The 13,499-nt window shown below is 23.9% G+C and overlaps 7 protein-coding genes across 7 annotated transcripts, besides 23 other annotated features; 4 read left to right on the top strand and 3 right to left on the bottom strand.

The window, feature by feature from the left end:
* Positions 1-171: part of a microsatellite that runs on past the window's edge.
* A 4-nt stretch (positions 172-175) lies between these two features.
* Positions 176-269: a microsatellite.
* Positions 178-348: a microsatellite.
* Positions 349-520: a microsatellite.
* A 65-nt stretch (positions 521-585) lies between these two features.
* Positions 586-767: a microsatellite.
* Positions 768-1,106: 339 nt separating this feature from the next.
* Positions 1,107-1,157: a sequence feature (AT_rich).
* A 172-nt stretch (positions 1,158-1,329) lies between these two features.
* Positions 1,330-1,354: a sequence feature (AT_rich).
* Positions 1,355-1,446: 92 nt separating this feature from the next.
* Positions 1,447-2,823, top strand: EDI_299300 (tubulin beta chain, putative; the record flags this gene model as incomplete). The annotated part of the gene is made up of 1 exon (XM_001734254.1): positions 1,447-2,823. One exon carries the CDS (start codon positions 1,447-1,449, stop codon positions 2,821-2,823), a length of 1,377 nt encoding a protein of 458 aa, XP_001734306.1.
* Positions 2,824-2,826: 3 nt separating this feature from the next.
* Positions 2,827-2,848: a sequence feature (AT_rich).
* A 3-nt stretch (positions 2,849-2,851) lies between these two features.
* On the bottom strand, positions 2,852-4,616 carry EDI_299290 (ankyrin repeat-containing protein, putative; the record flags this gene model as incomplete). Its single annotated transcript, XM_001734253.1, has 2 exons — positions 2,852-4,415; positions 4,489-4,616. The coding sequence occupies 2 exons, from the start codon at positions 4,614-4,616 to the stop codon at positions 2,852-2,854; spliced, it is 1,692 nt and encodes a 563-aa protein (XP_001734305.1).
* A 73-nt stretch (positions 4,617-4,689) lies between these two features.
* Positions 4,690-4,711: a sequence feature (AT_rich).
* A 416-nt stretch (positions 4,712-5,127) lies between these two features.
* Positions 5,128-5,160: a sequence feature (AT_rich).
* A 2,058-nt stretch (positions 5,161-7,218) lies between these two features.
* Positions 7,219-8,037, top strand: EDI_299270 (uncharacterized protein; the record flags this gene model as incomplete). The annotated part of the gene is made up of 1 exon (XM_001734252.1): positions 7,219-8,037. One exon carries the CDS (start codon positions 7,219-7,221, stop codon positions 8,035-8,037), a length of 819 nt encoding a protein of 272 aa, XP_001734304.1.
* Positions 7,316-7,354: a sequence feature (AT_rich).
* Positions 8,038-8,060: 23 nt separating the features above from the next.
* Positions 8,061-8,100: a sequence feature (AT_rich).
* Positions 8,101-8,142: 42 nt separating this feature from the next.
* On the top strand, positions 8,143-9,156 carry EDI_299260 (uncharacterized protein; the record flags this gene model as incomplete). Its single annotated transcript, XM_001734251.1, has 1 exon — positions 8,143-9,156. The coding sequence occupies one exon, from the start codon at positions 8,143-8,145 to the stop codon at positions 9,154-9,156; it is 1,014 nt and encodes a 337-aa protein (XP_001734303.1).
* A 68-nt stretch (positions 9,157-9,224) lies between these two features.
* EDI_299250 (uncharacterized protein) lies at positions 9,225-9,584 on the bottom strand (the record flags this gene model as incomplete). Its single annotated transcript, XM_001734250.1, has 1 exon — positions 9,225-9,584. One exon carries the CDS (start codon positions 9,582-9,584, stop codon positions 9,225-9,227), a length of 360 nt encoding a protein of 119 aa, XP_001734302.1.
* A 52-nt stretch (positions 9,585-9,636) lies between these two features.
* Positions 9,637-9,741: a microsatellite.
* EDI_299240 (uncharacterized protein) lies at positions 9,718-11,373 on the bottom strand (the record flags this gene model as incomplete). Its single annotated transcript, XM_001734249.1, has 2 exons — positions 9,718-11,204; positions 11,262-11,373. 2 exons carry the CDS (start codon positions 11,371-11,373, stop codon positions 9,718-9,720), a joined length of 1,599 nt encoding a protein of 532 aa, XP_001734301.1.
* Positions 10,447-10,499: a sequence feature (AT_rich).
* Positions 10,780-10,807: a sequence feature (AT_rich).
* Positions 11,373-11,439: a microsatellite.
* Positions 11,440-11,532: 93 nt separating this feature from the next.
* Positions 11,533-11,560: a sequence feature (AT_rich).
* A 315-nt stretch (positions 11,561-11,875) lies between these two features.
* Positions 11,876-11,897: a sequence feature (AT_rich).
* A 297-nt stretch (positions 11,898-12,194) lies between these two features.
* Positions 12,195-12,236: a sequence feature (AT_rich).
* A 99-nt stretch (positions 12,237-12,335) lies between these two features.
* Positions 12,336-12,487: a microsatellite.
* Positions 12,488-12,625: 138 nt separating this feature from the next.
* Positions 12,626-12,803: a microsatellite.
* Positions 12,804-12,833: 30 nt separating this feature from the next.
* Positions 12,834-12,875: a sequence feature (AT_rich).
* A 165-nt stretch (positions 12,876-13,040) lies between these two features.
* On the top strand, positions 13,041-13,391 carry EDI_299230 (uncharacterized protein; the record flags this gene model as incomplete). The annotated part of the gene is made up of 1 exon (XM_001734248.1): positions 13,041-13,391. The coding sequence occupies one exon, from the start codon at positions 13,041-13,043 to the stop codon at positions 13,389-13,391; it is 351 nt and encodes a 116-aa protein (XP_001734300.1).
* Positions 13,290-13,466: a microsatellite.
* The last annotated feature ends 33 nt before the right edge of the window (positions 13,467-13,499 follow it).

Below are 13,499 nucleotides of genomic sequence, written 5' to 3'. Positions count from 1 at the left end.
AATGAAAATAAGAATAAAATGAAAATAAATAAAATAGAAAAATAAGAAATAAATAAATAATAAGAATAAAGAATAATAATAAGAAAGAAAAGAAATATAAATAATATTAATAATAAATTAAAATAAAATAAGAAATGAAAAATATAATAATAATAATAAATAATAAAAATATGAAAGAATAAAGATAATAATAATATAAAATGATGATATTAAAGAAATTATTAAAATATAAAATAAAGATAAAAGAAAACAATAAAATATAAAATAAATTCGTTTTAATATAATTCATTTAAATAATTAAACAATAAAATTATTTTATAATATTGAAATATTTCATAAATAAAATAAAAATTAACAAATAAAAGAATAGAGAAAAATAAATAAAAGAATAATAAATAATAAAATAAAATAATCAATATATTAAAAAGAAAAAAAGATAATAAATAATATATATAAATAAAAATTATAAAAATAAAAAAGAATAAAATAAATTGCATAAATAAAATAATGATAAATAAATTGCATCAATAAATTAAACACTTTTTTATTTCATATTTCTAATTTCTATAATAAAAAATACATCCATTATTTCATCATTCTTTTCATCTTTTATTATCTCATTTTGAATTATTCTTTTTTATCTTCTTTCATTTTATATTCTCAACATTCTACTTTTATTCTTTTCATCATCTTCTACTTCCTAATTTCACTTTTTTTCTTTTATATCATTCTTTCTCTTCATTTTTCTCTTATTTCTTTTTTTTGTAGCCAAAGTGAACTATCAGTTTTCTGAAATTTCAAAGAGTAATATTATATCCAGTCATAGATAAGTTGTTTTAATTTAAGAATTTAACAGAAATTATAGAAACATAAGTATTTCAATTATTATTTTATGTTTTCAGAGAATTAAATAAAATAAAGCCAGTAAATAAACATTTATTTAAAAATTCAAAATGGTAATTTACAATCAATAGTATTCTGTTTTAACACTTTATTATTAATTCTATCCATTCATATCTCTTTATTTTTTTATTTTAAAGTGTAACTCCTTTTGGATTTATTGAAAAAATTAAATACTTACCAGAAATTATTAAGAAAGACACCTGTAATAAAATATGTTATTTTAGTTATTATCATTTTTAAACATAATAATTTTTGTTCTCTTTGTAGATATTTATTTATTATTCATTTTGTGTTAAATTTGAAGTGGTATTTAATTACATACTTCTTTTTTTATAACTTTTATGGATTTGTTATCTCCAAACAAAAATAAACAGAGAATGACAAAACCAAAATGAAATACAAAATTCAGAAACATTATTTTCTTTGATTTTTATATTTATTTTTTTTAATTCTCATTCTAAGTGATGCAGAAAGTGATTACATGACTACGAAAGTTACAATCACAACTCTAAATATCTATGGACTAATACTGATACAATTCTTATGCGTGAAATTATTAGCCTTCAAATAGGACAATGCGGGAATCAAGTTGGAGAAAAGTTTTGGGATCTTATCAGTCAAGAACATGGATTGTCTTCAGATGGAGTGTTTCAAGGAAATAAACTTCAACAACAACGGTTGAACGTTTATTTTAACGAGAGTTCAACAAAAAGATATGTCCCACGATCGATCAATGTTGATTTAGAACCAGGGACTCTTGATGCAGTGAAAGTTGGTAAAATGGGTCATTTATTTAAACCAGATTCTTTTATCTTTGGTAATGGAGGAGCAGGAAACAATTGGGGAAAGGGTCATTATAGTGAAGGAAGTAGTTTATGTGAAAAAGTGATGGAAAATGTTAGAAAAGAAGTTGAGGCATGTGAATGCCTTCAAGGGTTTCAAGTAACTCATTCACTTGGAGGAGGAACTGGGTCAGGACTTGGAACGTTAATACTCAGTAAATTAAAAGAAGAATTTTATGATAAAATTATTTCTACTTACTCTGTTGTTCCATCACCTACTGTTAGTGAAACTGTTGTAGAGCCTTATAACTGTGTATTAAGTATTCATAAATTACTTGAATCAGCTGCTATCACTTTTTGTTTTGATAATGAAGCGTTATATAAAATTGCTTCAGATGTTATGAAAGAATCAAAACCATCATATGAATCTCTCAACACATTAATCTCTTCCGTAATGTCTGGAATTACTTGCTCATTGAGATTTCCAGGTCAACTAAACCAAGACTTGAGGAAACTTGCAGTCAATATGAATCCATATCCAAGACTTCACTTTTTTTCATCATCTATTGCTCCAGTATCAAGTGCTCTTTCCATGGAATACGAAAGTTTAAGTGTACAAGAAATAATTCAACAATTATTCGAAAAGAAAAATACACTTGTTGACTTTGATCCTCAGTCTGGAAAATATTTTACTACATCTTGTATTATGAGAGGGAAAGTTTCAACTCATGACGTTGAAGAACAATTATTTAGAGTAAGAGAAAAAAACCCAGATTTATTCATTCCATGGATTCCAAATAATATGCAATTAGCAGTCTGTGATGTTCCACCTAAAGGGTTGAATTTGTCAGGTACTTTGATATCTAATTCAACAGCTATATCTGATATGTTTAAAAGAATTAATAAACAATTTGTTTCTATGCTAAGAAAGAAAGCATTTATCTATTTGTATACAGAAGAAGGAATGGAAGAGAGTGAGTTTGAAGAAGCAGAAGCTGATCTTATTGATTTAGTGACTGAATACCAACAATACTATAATACCCCTCTCATTTTAGATGAAGGTTTTGAACCAGAAGGTGAATTAAAAACTGAGGTTCAACAAGAAGAAACACTACCAACAAATATAGAGTCAGTGTGAGTCAATATTTAATTAATTTATTATTGTTTCAAAGCCAATACTTTTTAATCCAATCTTCTATTGAGGTAATATCAACAGTATTTCCAATTTCAATTATCTTATCAATTTGATCATTACAATCTAAATCAAGATTGTCTGGTAATACTGGATCAAATCTCATATAACGTTCTCCTAAAAAACCTTTTGCAACATCATCTGCCATCGATTTTCTACTCCAAAAGAATCCATCCATTGTAATTGGTAATAGCTGAAACATTCCAACATCAGTATATTTATTTCTATCCATATAATTAATTGGTGGTCTTCCAGATGAAATAGAAAGGCAAACAGTATTTTGGATATCAGCTTTAAATCCTTTATCACCAAATACATATGGAAAGGCACAAACACATGGATTATTTTCAAAGATTCCTCCATCAGCATATCCTTGATATGGTGGATAATAACCAACAGCAGCAGAAGATCGTAAACATGCATCTGCAATTTTACAGTCATGTCCTGAAATAAAATTATTGAATACACAAGCTTTACAACATCTATTTGGATTATTTTCTCCAGAATCAAATTGAAAAGCGTTTATTAGAATATTTCGTTTAAGATCAGTTAATTTCTTTTCTCCATAAGTTATATGAGCAACATCAATAATATATGTGTTTGAATATAAGGATTCTGTATATCCTCGTGATTTCTTTTCAAACATATGTTTTGTCATTTCTATCATAATCTTTGCAACGTCTTGTGGTTCTATCCCAAGAGCTAAGTCAGCACAAATGAAACTTGATGCTGATACTCCACAAAACAAATTAACTTCTTCTAATAATCTTGGAAATTTAGTAACTAACCGTGCAAGTATTAGAGCCTGTAAAATACATTTACTTCCTCCACCATCAATAGAAATCATTCTAAACTTTTTCTTTCTGTTAAATGAGTCAAGAGGAATTGTCATTTTTTCGTTTAGATGAAATGAATCAAGTAAAACTTTAAAGTCATTTTCATATCCTTTTCTTAGCTGTTCTTTGGTTTTAAACAAAGTAAAGTTAAATAATGGAGTTTTTGTTTTATGGATAACAACGTTATATTTTTCAAAGTTATTTTCTTTTTGTTCTTTATTTTCTTTATAATTTATTAAGTCTTGATAATTCTGTAACTTTTGTATAATATTTCCTGAATTCTTTTTAGCAAAAAAAGCATATTCCATAACACTTTTACCATCAAAAGTTTTATCCTCTACTCTAGCACCATTATAAAGAAGAAAATCGACAAACTCAATATTTCCCATCTTGACTGAAATATGAAGAGGAGTTTCTCCTTTCAAATTTTTCATATTAATAAATACCGGATATTCTTCAATCAATTTTTTACATAATAACAGTATCATATCAGTAAATGGTGAGTAAGATATATAATGGAGTAATGTATTTCCACTTGAATCAATAGTTCCTAAACAACAATCTCCATTAGTCAATAACAATAATGCAACGTTCAAACTTTTATTAAGAACTGCATTCATTAATGGAGTTCTACCATCAACATCAAGGCAAGATACTTTCTTTGGTTCAAAGTTAATTAACAGTTCTAATATCTCTTTGTAACTAATTCATTAAGCCATTGTCTCTTTTTAATTGCTTTTATCCTTTTTATTATTCTACTAAAAAAAAAACAAACTCGTTTTCACAACAAATATGTATCATTTTATCAAACCAAATAGTTCCAACTAACTGAGTTAGACCATTTTTTATTAACTCATTTTTAACCCGTTCACTGTCAGTAAGAATGAGTTCACACAACTCCATAGATTTGAAGTATCAGTAATATTTTTTAAGTTCAGTTAATAGAAAATAAAAGAAAATTGCCCAAATTCAATTGAAATTTAATATATTTATAAAATGCAGCAATTAAAGAGAAGTTAAAACCAAAAGAATAAACAAGAATTTGATTAAAAAAACATTACTTAATTCTTTGTATATGAATTGATGAAATAATCATACAATAAACTAAGATTAAAATTGAATTGGTTTCATTGTTCTATTGAAGTTATTGATAATTTGAAATTTTTCCTTTTTAACATCAGAAAAATAAATACTACTTTCTGTTGAATAATGTCTCAATTGGATAAAACTCAAATGAAGACCTTTTTATATCTTTTCTTAACATTCCATATAAAACATAATAGTTCATTTTTATAATTTCCAATAATCGTTCCTTTATATCCTTAACAATATGAAACAAAATGTTCTAGAGAATCAAAATAAGTATCAATAATATTTGCCATAAGAATGGTTTGTTTGATTAGTGTATTTGATCTAAATATTCATATTTTTTAAATAAAAATATTTAGACTTAAAAATAAGCTCGTTAGTATTAACATTCATTTCGTTATAACAAATAATTATCTCATTTAAATATTTTGTTGCTTTGTATTCTTATTTTTAATTTCTTTGAATATACTAGAAAGTAATGAGTTATACCTAAATATTCACTGTTGGAGTAAATGTAAATCAGTAAATTGTTTAATGTTTTTATCAGTACATGAATTAATTTAAGTTGTAACTAATTTGTTAAATTGTTTACTATCTTTAATAAAATCATCAATGACTGTTACTAATAAAGTATGATGAGCAACAAATGGAAGAAATGAATTTGAAAGATTGATTAAACCAAGTTGGACTCCAGTAACAAAAGCATAGTGTTTCAATATAATATCTAAAACTATTTTATTTTCCATATTAATATTATTGTCAAGTAATTCGAGTATAACAATTCTAATTCGAAATACATATTACTGATAGAAACTACTAATGAATTCAATGGACCAGATGATAAGTCTTTTTGATATTTCAATAACGGAATTTCTTTTTTAATAACATCTTCAAACTATGTTTTGAATATTTATAATTGAACACAAAACATAAACTCTGTAAATTTTAATTCAGCAATATCGTTTATAATTTACTTCCATTAACTTTTTCTCCAATAGGATTTTTAGGAATAAACAGAATTTTTGATTCAACGTCATCACCAATTATATATGTTTCATACCTTTTTAAAAAACCATTCGGTTTAATAACAATATCCATAGGGGGTGATTGTATCTCATGCCCAGACTTCTTAGCACATTTTCTTTTGACTTTTTTCTTTTCGTCTTTTGTTGGTGCACTTAATAAGTCACTTGATTTAGAGAATTTTGAGAAAATACCAATCATTCTTTTTGAATATTTCAACTCTTCCTTATCTTCTTGTAGTGTTTCTTCTTTGTTCTGTCCATGTCCTGGACAATTGTCAGTTCAACCACTTTTTGGTCTTGGCATGAAAATCGCTTACTCTTGGAGAAGTAGAATTATTATTTGGTGTTATTATATCTAATGAATAATTAGTAGATAGAGAAGTGTTAACTATAAAAGAATCTCCATTAAACTGATGAGGAAATACCTAAGTTGTTTTTATAAAAAAATTATTAGTCACTACCGACTTTTTTAAAACGACCTTGACTAATGCAGAAGTACATTGTTTTAGGGATAAACCATTTAGTGGTGGTTTGGGACCACAGAAGCTCTTTGTTTTTGAGTATTACATGTGACTTTGATGTTTGTTTTTGGATAAAATACTCTGCAACAGTTTCATTGTGACCGTCTGTAGGTTTGGTTGGTGAAGTAATAGATCTTTGAGGACTTGATAAATATTGTTTTAAAGTGTTTGAGACTTCGAGTTTTGGTATGTTGGTTGTTGGTTTTGAGAGGATGGTATTTCTTTGGTTTGAGTAGAGAATTAGGATTAGGTAAAGGAGGCATTGACAAAGCTTTTAGAGGCTGTTTTATCGAAGAAAGGAGTTCTCTGAGGGTGTTTAGGAAATGAAGAAGCTCCAGTTAGAAAATTTTTTTGGAGGTAACGAGATAATGCATTAGAGTTCAAGACTGATAAGAAAATAAACAAAACTAAAAAGCTACTTTCATAGTTTTTTCTCTTCTTTAAAAAAAGGAAAAGAAAAAGCAATATTTCTTTTTAATCATTGAGAACTAAAAATTGATAAATTTACAATAGATTTAATTAAATGAAAAACTTTGAAACAGATTATTGAGATTAAAAGAAAAAATAATTTTATTGCAATTTATGTTTTGAAGGAGAAGAAGATTTAATTGGATGAATTGAACTAGGAGAGTATTTTAAGGAGTCCCATTTTTGATTAAAAAGAACCATATAACTTTGATATTCCATTTCAAAGAGTAATTCCTGTTTTTTAGTTTCTTTAGTATTCATTAGATAAAAATAAGAATTAAAAGTTTTGAATAACAAAAAGACTCAATTAAAGAAAGAACAAAAAGTTTTTATTTGAAGTTTGAATTCAAATAAAATTTGAAATAAAAAACCCTTTTTTCAAAACAAAAGTTTTTAAATACAATGCAACAAAATACAAAAATTGAATGTAAAGACTGTCATCGTAAAGACATTTCATTAGAGCCATTTAGAACGGGATATATTTGTCGAGGATGTTTTGAAATATTACATTATAAGAAATTTAAATATTATTTAAATAGAGGATTAAAACGTAATGATCAAATAACATTTTATATTATTAATGATCATACATTAACATATGAATATACAATTAAATTATTAAAAATGTTTATTGAAGAAGATAAACAAAGAAAAGTACCATTATATAATTGTGAAATTTGTTGTATAGATCAAAATGAATTAGGAAACCTTCCATATCATTTATATGAAAGATATATAATTTTTAAAAGTAAATCAAATAAACAAAGAAAACACGTTTGGTTAGATGGGTCAAATATGACATTAAAAGCTGGAAGAATTTTAGCTGCAGTTATTGAAGGTGATGTAAAAACGGTTCCTTCAATTGGTAAATATGAATATTATTATAAAGATCTCATTGTATTAAGACCAGTTGATTTTACTGAAAAAGAAGTAGTTGATTATTTGAATTGTTCTAATAAAATACCACGTTCTCTTAACGAAACGTTAGAAATGAGGGCACAACAATTTGTTGATGATTTATCGATAGAATTTGACCAAACTCCAAATACTATTATTTCAACTGCCCAAAGAATTGAAGAAGATCCAAATAATCCTCATTGTAGATATTGTTTAAAACCTTACCAACCATTTTTAAATGATTGTGAAAAAGGAATTTGTAGAACATGTAATGAAATGAAATTAACTGATGATATAATAACTCAATTTCCAATAAATGATTAAGTTGTGTTATTTTATTAAACCTCATAATAATTAATTAAATTTTCATTAAACTTTTTATATTTTCTTTAATCTTAAATCATCTTAAAGTTCCATCTACTATTTACAATGAACATAATTGAACAAGCTACAATGATTATTAATACTACTGGTAATCAGTTAGAAGAACAAAAAAGACATTTCGATGAATGGAACCAAGAAATAGAAAATAAAATTGATGAAGTATCAACCCAAATAAAAGAAATGTTATTCAAACCAAAAACGTTATCAGACCAAACAATTAAAGAAGAAATTAAAATACTTGGAGCTTATGAACTTTATAACCACAACCTCTTTTTAAGTCTTAATCAAAGAAATACTAAATTAAATAAACAAAAATATTCTATTAAAGATATAGTAACAATTCAATTTAATGATTGTTCATATAAAATTCCAAAGAAATATGCTGAGGAGTTATTAAAAGAATGTAAAGAAGTTAATGTTATTAATTTAAGTGGAAAAGGATTTGGATTTGTTACTGAATATCTTCGAGGTGAAGAAATATCTGAATTTAAAGAAGAAGAAAAAAATCAAGTTATACAACTATTTCAATATTTTGGTTTAAATTGGAAAGGACTTAATTCATTTAAACGTCCAATTATCATCAGTGAAAGTGATATTTTTATTAGTGGAGAATTTACATATGAAATAATAGATGATGGCGTTTCTGTTCAAAAAACCCAAAACGACAAAAACAAGTCAATTCTTATTATTGATAAAGAAATTACTAAAGTATGTTTTACTGTTGAATCTATTGGAGAATACCCATACGGTTACTGTATTATTATTGGATGTTGTACTGATAAAAATGATGTTTTTGGAAGTGGAGTATATCTTCCAATAAAAGGTGGGTATATTGTTTCTAATGGACTTCAAAGAAATGAACAACAAATGTCATTTAATTCTATTAAAGAAGAAGATGATATTTGGTTTACTTTTGATGCTGACAATCAAAATGTTCAAATTCAACTCAATGATGAAGAACAAATCAATGTAAAGGTAAAAGGGACTCATTTTTATCCATTCGTTATTATGAAATATAAAGAACAAATCATCCAAATAAGTCATTTAAGTAATAATTGAATAACAATTTAAAGGAAAGTAAATAAGAAAAGTTTTTTATTTTGGAAGAAAATATATAAAAAGAGAAGTTAATCTTGTTTTGTTTGACGTTTTTTAATACAAGAAATAAGGGATGGTAAGACTATTAATAATATAACTATTAATAATGGAAGTAAACATAACACACTAACAACTGACATTATTAATGGATCTAATTGACATATTTCTTGTATTTTACCTTTACAAATAGTAGTGTTTGGATTAAAACAATATGAATCAAAGTAATTTGGCATATCACACCATTGACATCCTCGAATGTTATCTTTAAAGTTTTGAACATATCGTACACACTCTCTACAATTTTTATTAAATTCTTGACAATTAATTTCTTCAAAAAATGGTTCATATCCAAAAGTAGTGCAGACCAATAGAATGAGGAAGATTATCATAATGAAACTTACTTTATTGAATTTTAGAGTTTTTTTCTATAAATTGATTTATATAACAATAATAATAGAAAAAAATAAGATTACTTAATTAAAACAAAAGAATATAAAGTACACTATAAAAAGAATGAATGAATTAAGAATGATAATAAGATGAGATTATTATTGATGATATGACTAATGCTAAATAAACAAAAATAACAATAAAGCTATAATTTCTTTTGATAATTACTTTTGAACTTAAAATTGAAATAAGTAAATATAAAGAAATTAATATGATCATTCCAAAAAGAATAATATCAATTGATGTTTGATTAAAATTGATAGTATATTCATATTGTTTTTCAATGATAAAATAAAAAATAATCCATGGAATTGTAACAATACAACTCATCATAAATATTGCTTGTGAATATCCATTTTCAATAACAACACTTCCCATTCCTTTAAATCCACCATTCCATGAATTAATAATAAATCTCATTCCTATTCCAAATATTCCATTAATTCCAATTCCAATTGAATCTTCTGAGATTCCAGTAACTGTACTAATTCTAATAATTAATATAAGTATGATAAAATCACTAATAATAATATAAATTCCTCCAATAATAAATGTAATAATTCCACTTAATGGAAATTGAAATATAGGGATTGTCCAATCAACAATTAAATTAGGAAAAAAGAAAATAATATTTTTAAGTATTGTTCTTTCTTCATTTTTTTCAAATTTATCATATTTTAATATTTCTTTTAATTGTACTCTTTGTTTATTATTATCAATTTGATTTTTTCCATTTCTATTAATTAATTTTTGGATATTTTTTACCCATTCATATCTTTGTAAACTTCTCATTCCAATTTCTTTTTTATTAAATGTTTTAATTACAAATATTGTTTTATCTAATAAATTAATATCACATTCTTTAATACTTCTTATAGGAATTTTAATGATTTCTTTTGATCCTGCTGTTTTATCACTTCTAATAACAATTTCATCATAATATAAATCAACCCATAATTCTTTCCATTGTGACGTTGTATAATATGTTTCACTATAATTAATATTCTTAACAAGAACTAATCCTCCTTTAATCATTTCTTCATCATTTATTATATCCATTGTATCATTTTCTTCTTTATGTTCAAATTCTTTGATGTTTTGAATATTTTTATTTGTCACTCTTTCAATGATTTGATTAAAAAGATAATAAATAATAAAAATACCTAATGAAACAACTAATAATAATGTTCCAATTCTTGAATTTCCATTTTTGTTAATTGATTCAGTAAATAATTCATACAGTAATACATTAAAGAGTATGATGACTGAATTCCTTTGATATGAAAATGGTGTAATTTGAATTGGATTATATGAATTGAGTGATGCTAAACTACTTCCAATAATTGTTGCACAAAATGAACTTCCAATAACACAACATACTGCAATTGAATATGATGTATTAAATATAATACCAAGAATGATCATTATTATCTCTGGTGAACATTGACCAATAACCATAATTAATTCAACAAGAAATTTAGTTCTAATGATATACGTTGTGATGGTACTAAATCTATTAAAAATAATGCAATACTTTTTATCAATAATTTTGTATATAACTATTTCATTGATTTCTTGTTTTCTTTTTTTTTTTTAAAAGATTTAGTATAACAAACAATATCCTAATTGGAATATAACTACAAGGTAAACTAAAAACCCTCCATATTTTTCAAACCCAGTTGGATGAGATGCAATTAATCTTTTAATGTCAACAATATTATACCCCATTTCTTTCTTTTCTTCTTTTTCTCAGTTCTTTTTTTTAATTTTAATTTTCATTCTCATTTCTTCTTTAAATTATCTCATATTAAGTGTTGATAATGACAACTCTTGATATGGAAATATTGAACTTCTTTTGGTTTCTCAATATATATTGGACGGTTTGTGTTATAAAATATCATTATAATATTTAATTCATTGAATAAACATCATGATTCTTTTAATACTTACTATTTCCTCAAGAATATATAATGCTACAATTTCTCTTTCAAGTTATTTAAGTTATTCAAATTTATAACTTTTATATTGGTTTTATTGGTATTCTTTAGAAAATAATTAAATTATAGAAATTCAAAAAGAGGTATTATAAAACAGGTACTAAATCAACAACTCAAATGAGAGCATACCAACAGTAAGGAGTAAAATTAAAAACTAATGTACTAACAAATATTTCTAAGAAGAGTAAATAGTTTTTAATATGAAATAGATTTAAATGAAACACAAATTGTTCATTAATATTTTAATAATTAAATGTTGATAATTAATACTATCTATTAACTTGTTTAATCAAGAACATTTTTCTTCAATTTAACAAGACCTTATATATTCTATTTGGTAAATACTATTTACATTAAAAGTAAATAAATTGAATATCATAAATTAGAATATGATGGATACAAGTTATTTTAAATTGAATCTTTTGAATACTTTTCTATCATTTAAAATTTTTATTTTTCACAAAAACATAATATTTTATTGTTTGATAATTGTATTGTAGTGTTAATATTTAATTAAATAAGTTGTTGTATCCTTTGTTCTAAATTAACATCTTTTATTTAATAATATTCATTTTATTTATTTTATCTAATTAACCATTCAAAAATATCATTGAATATCTTATATTCAGTATATATTAACTCAGTTTAAAATGTGTTAATTGATATTTGTAACTCTGAACTTAAATAACTCTCTAATAAAGAATAGTTATGAAAAAGTAATAGTAAAATAATGAATGATGATAATAATGAATATAAAATACTAACAGAAAGGAATTATAAGAATAAGAAATAATACATTAAAATAATAATTGAAATGACTGTAAAACAAAGTTAATTATAATTATTTAACTGGTATTTTAGTATGTTATTTAACTATTCAATTTCTATCATTTTGTTCAATTGAATAATTTATTAACATCATGATAATTAAAACATATTTTAATTGAAATAGAGTAATTAGATTTAAATTTATAATGACAATGAAATAATATGAACAAAACAATAAAGAATCAAAGAATAACAATTAAATGAAAAGAAAATGAACAAACGCTATTTAATAAAAATAGTAATTAAAAATACAATAAATAATAAGAGAACATATTAATGAATAAAATAAATGATAAAGATTATTTGAATGAAATAAATGAAATTGAAAAATAATAACAATGATATACAACGATAGTGTGGTAGAAATAAAATATTTTAATTTATTTATTGAAGATAATAAAAATAGAACATATGATTATATCAATATAAATGATATTGTTACATTTGTGTATTGATGTTATGTATTATCTAATTAAATTAACTTGAAAAGACTAAAAGTAAAGTCAAATAACAATGTTTTCGAATTATAAATTTAAGTTACAGTTAAATGAACTTAAAAATAAATAAAAGATGAAAAGTAAAACAATAACAATGATGATTGATATTGAATATGATGAAATGAATATGTATTTATATAATGTAAATAAATATGAAAGAATTGATAGAATGAAATATTTAAAAGAAGAAGAAAAGAAAATAATTGAAGAAATCATTTCCAATGATAAGAAGAATGTGAAAATTAGAAAAGAAAATATTAAAGGAGTAGAAATGATGATTAAACCAGAAAGTAAATTATCAATGGTATTCAATAATATTAAGAAAACACAAAAAAGATTTGAATATAAAGAAATCAACGAAGAAACATATATTAAAACAATAATAGAAATGATAGAAAAAGAAGGGAATGAAGAAGAGAAATGATAATAAATATCAAAGAATACTATACAATATTAAAAACAATAAAAGAATAAATAGAAAAAGAAGAATAAGATATAATTCAATAATGATAGTATCAATGTATTTTAATGA

The sequence above is a fragment of the Entamoeba dispar genome, genomic scaffold (assembly GCF_000209125.1).
Source record: "Entamoeba dispar SAW760 scf_1105229458101 genomic scaffold, whole genome shotgun sequence".
In the NCBI taxonomy this organism is placed as follows: domain Eukaryota; phylum Evosea; order Mastigamoebida; family Endamoebidae; genus Entamoeba; species Entamoeba dispar.
This window is presented reverse-complemented; position numbering and strand designations above follow the sequence as displayed.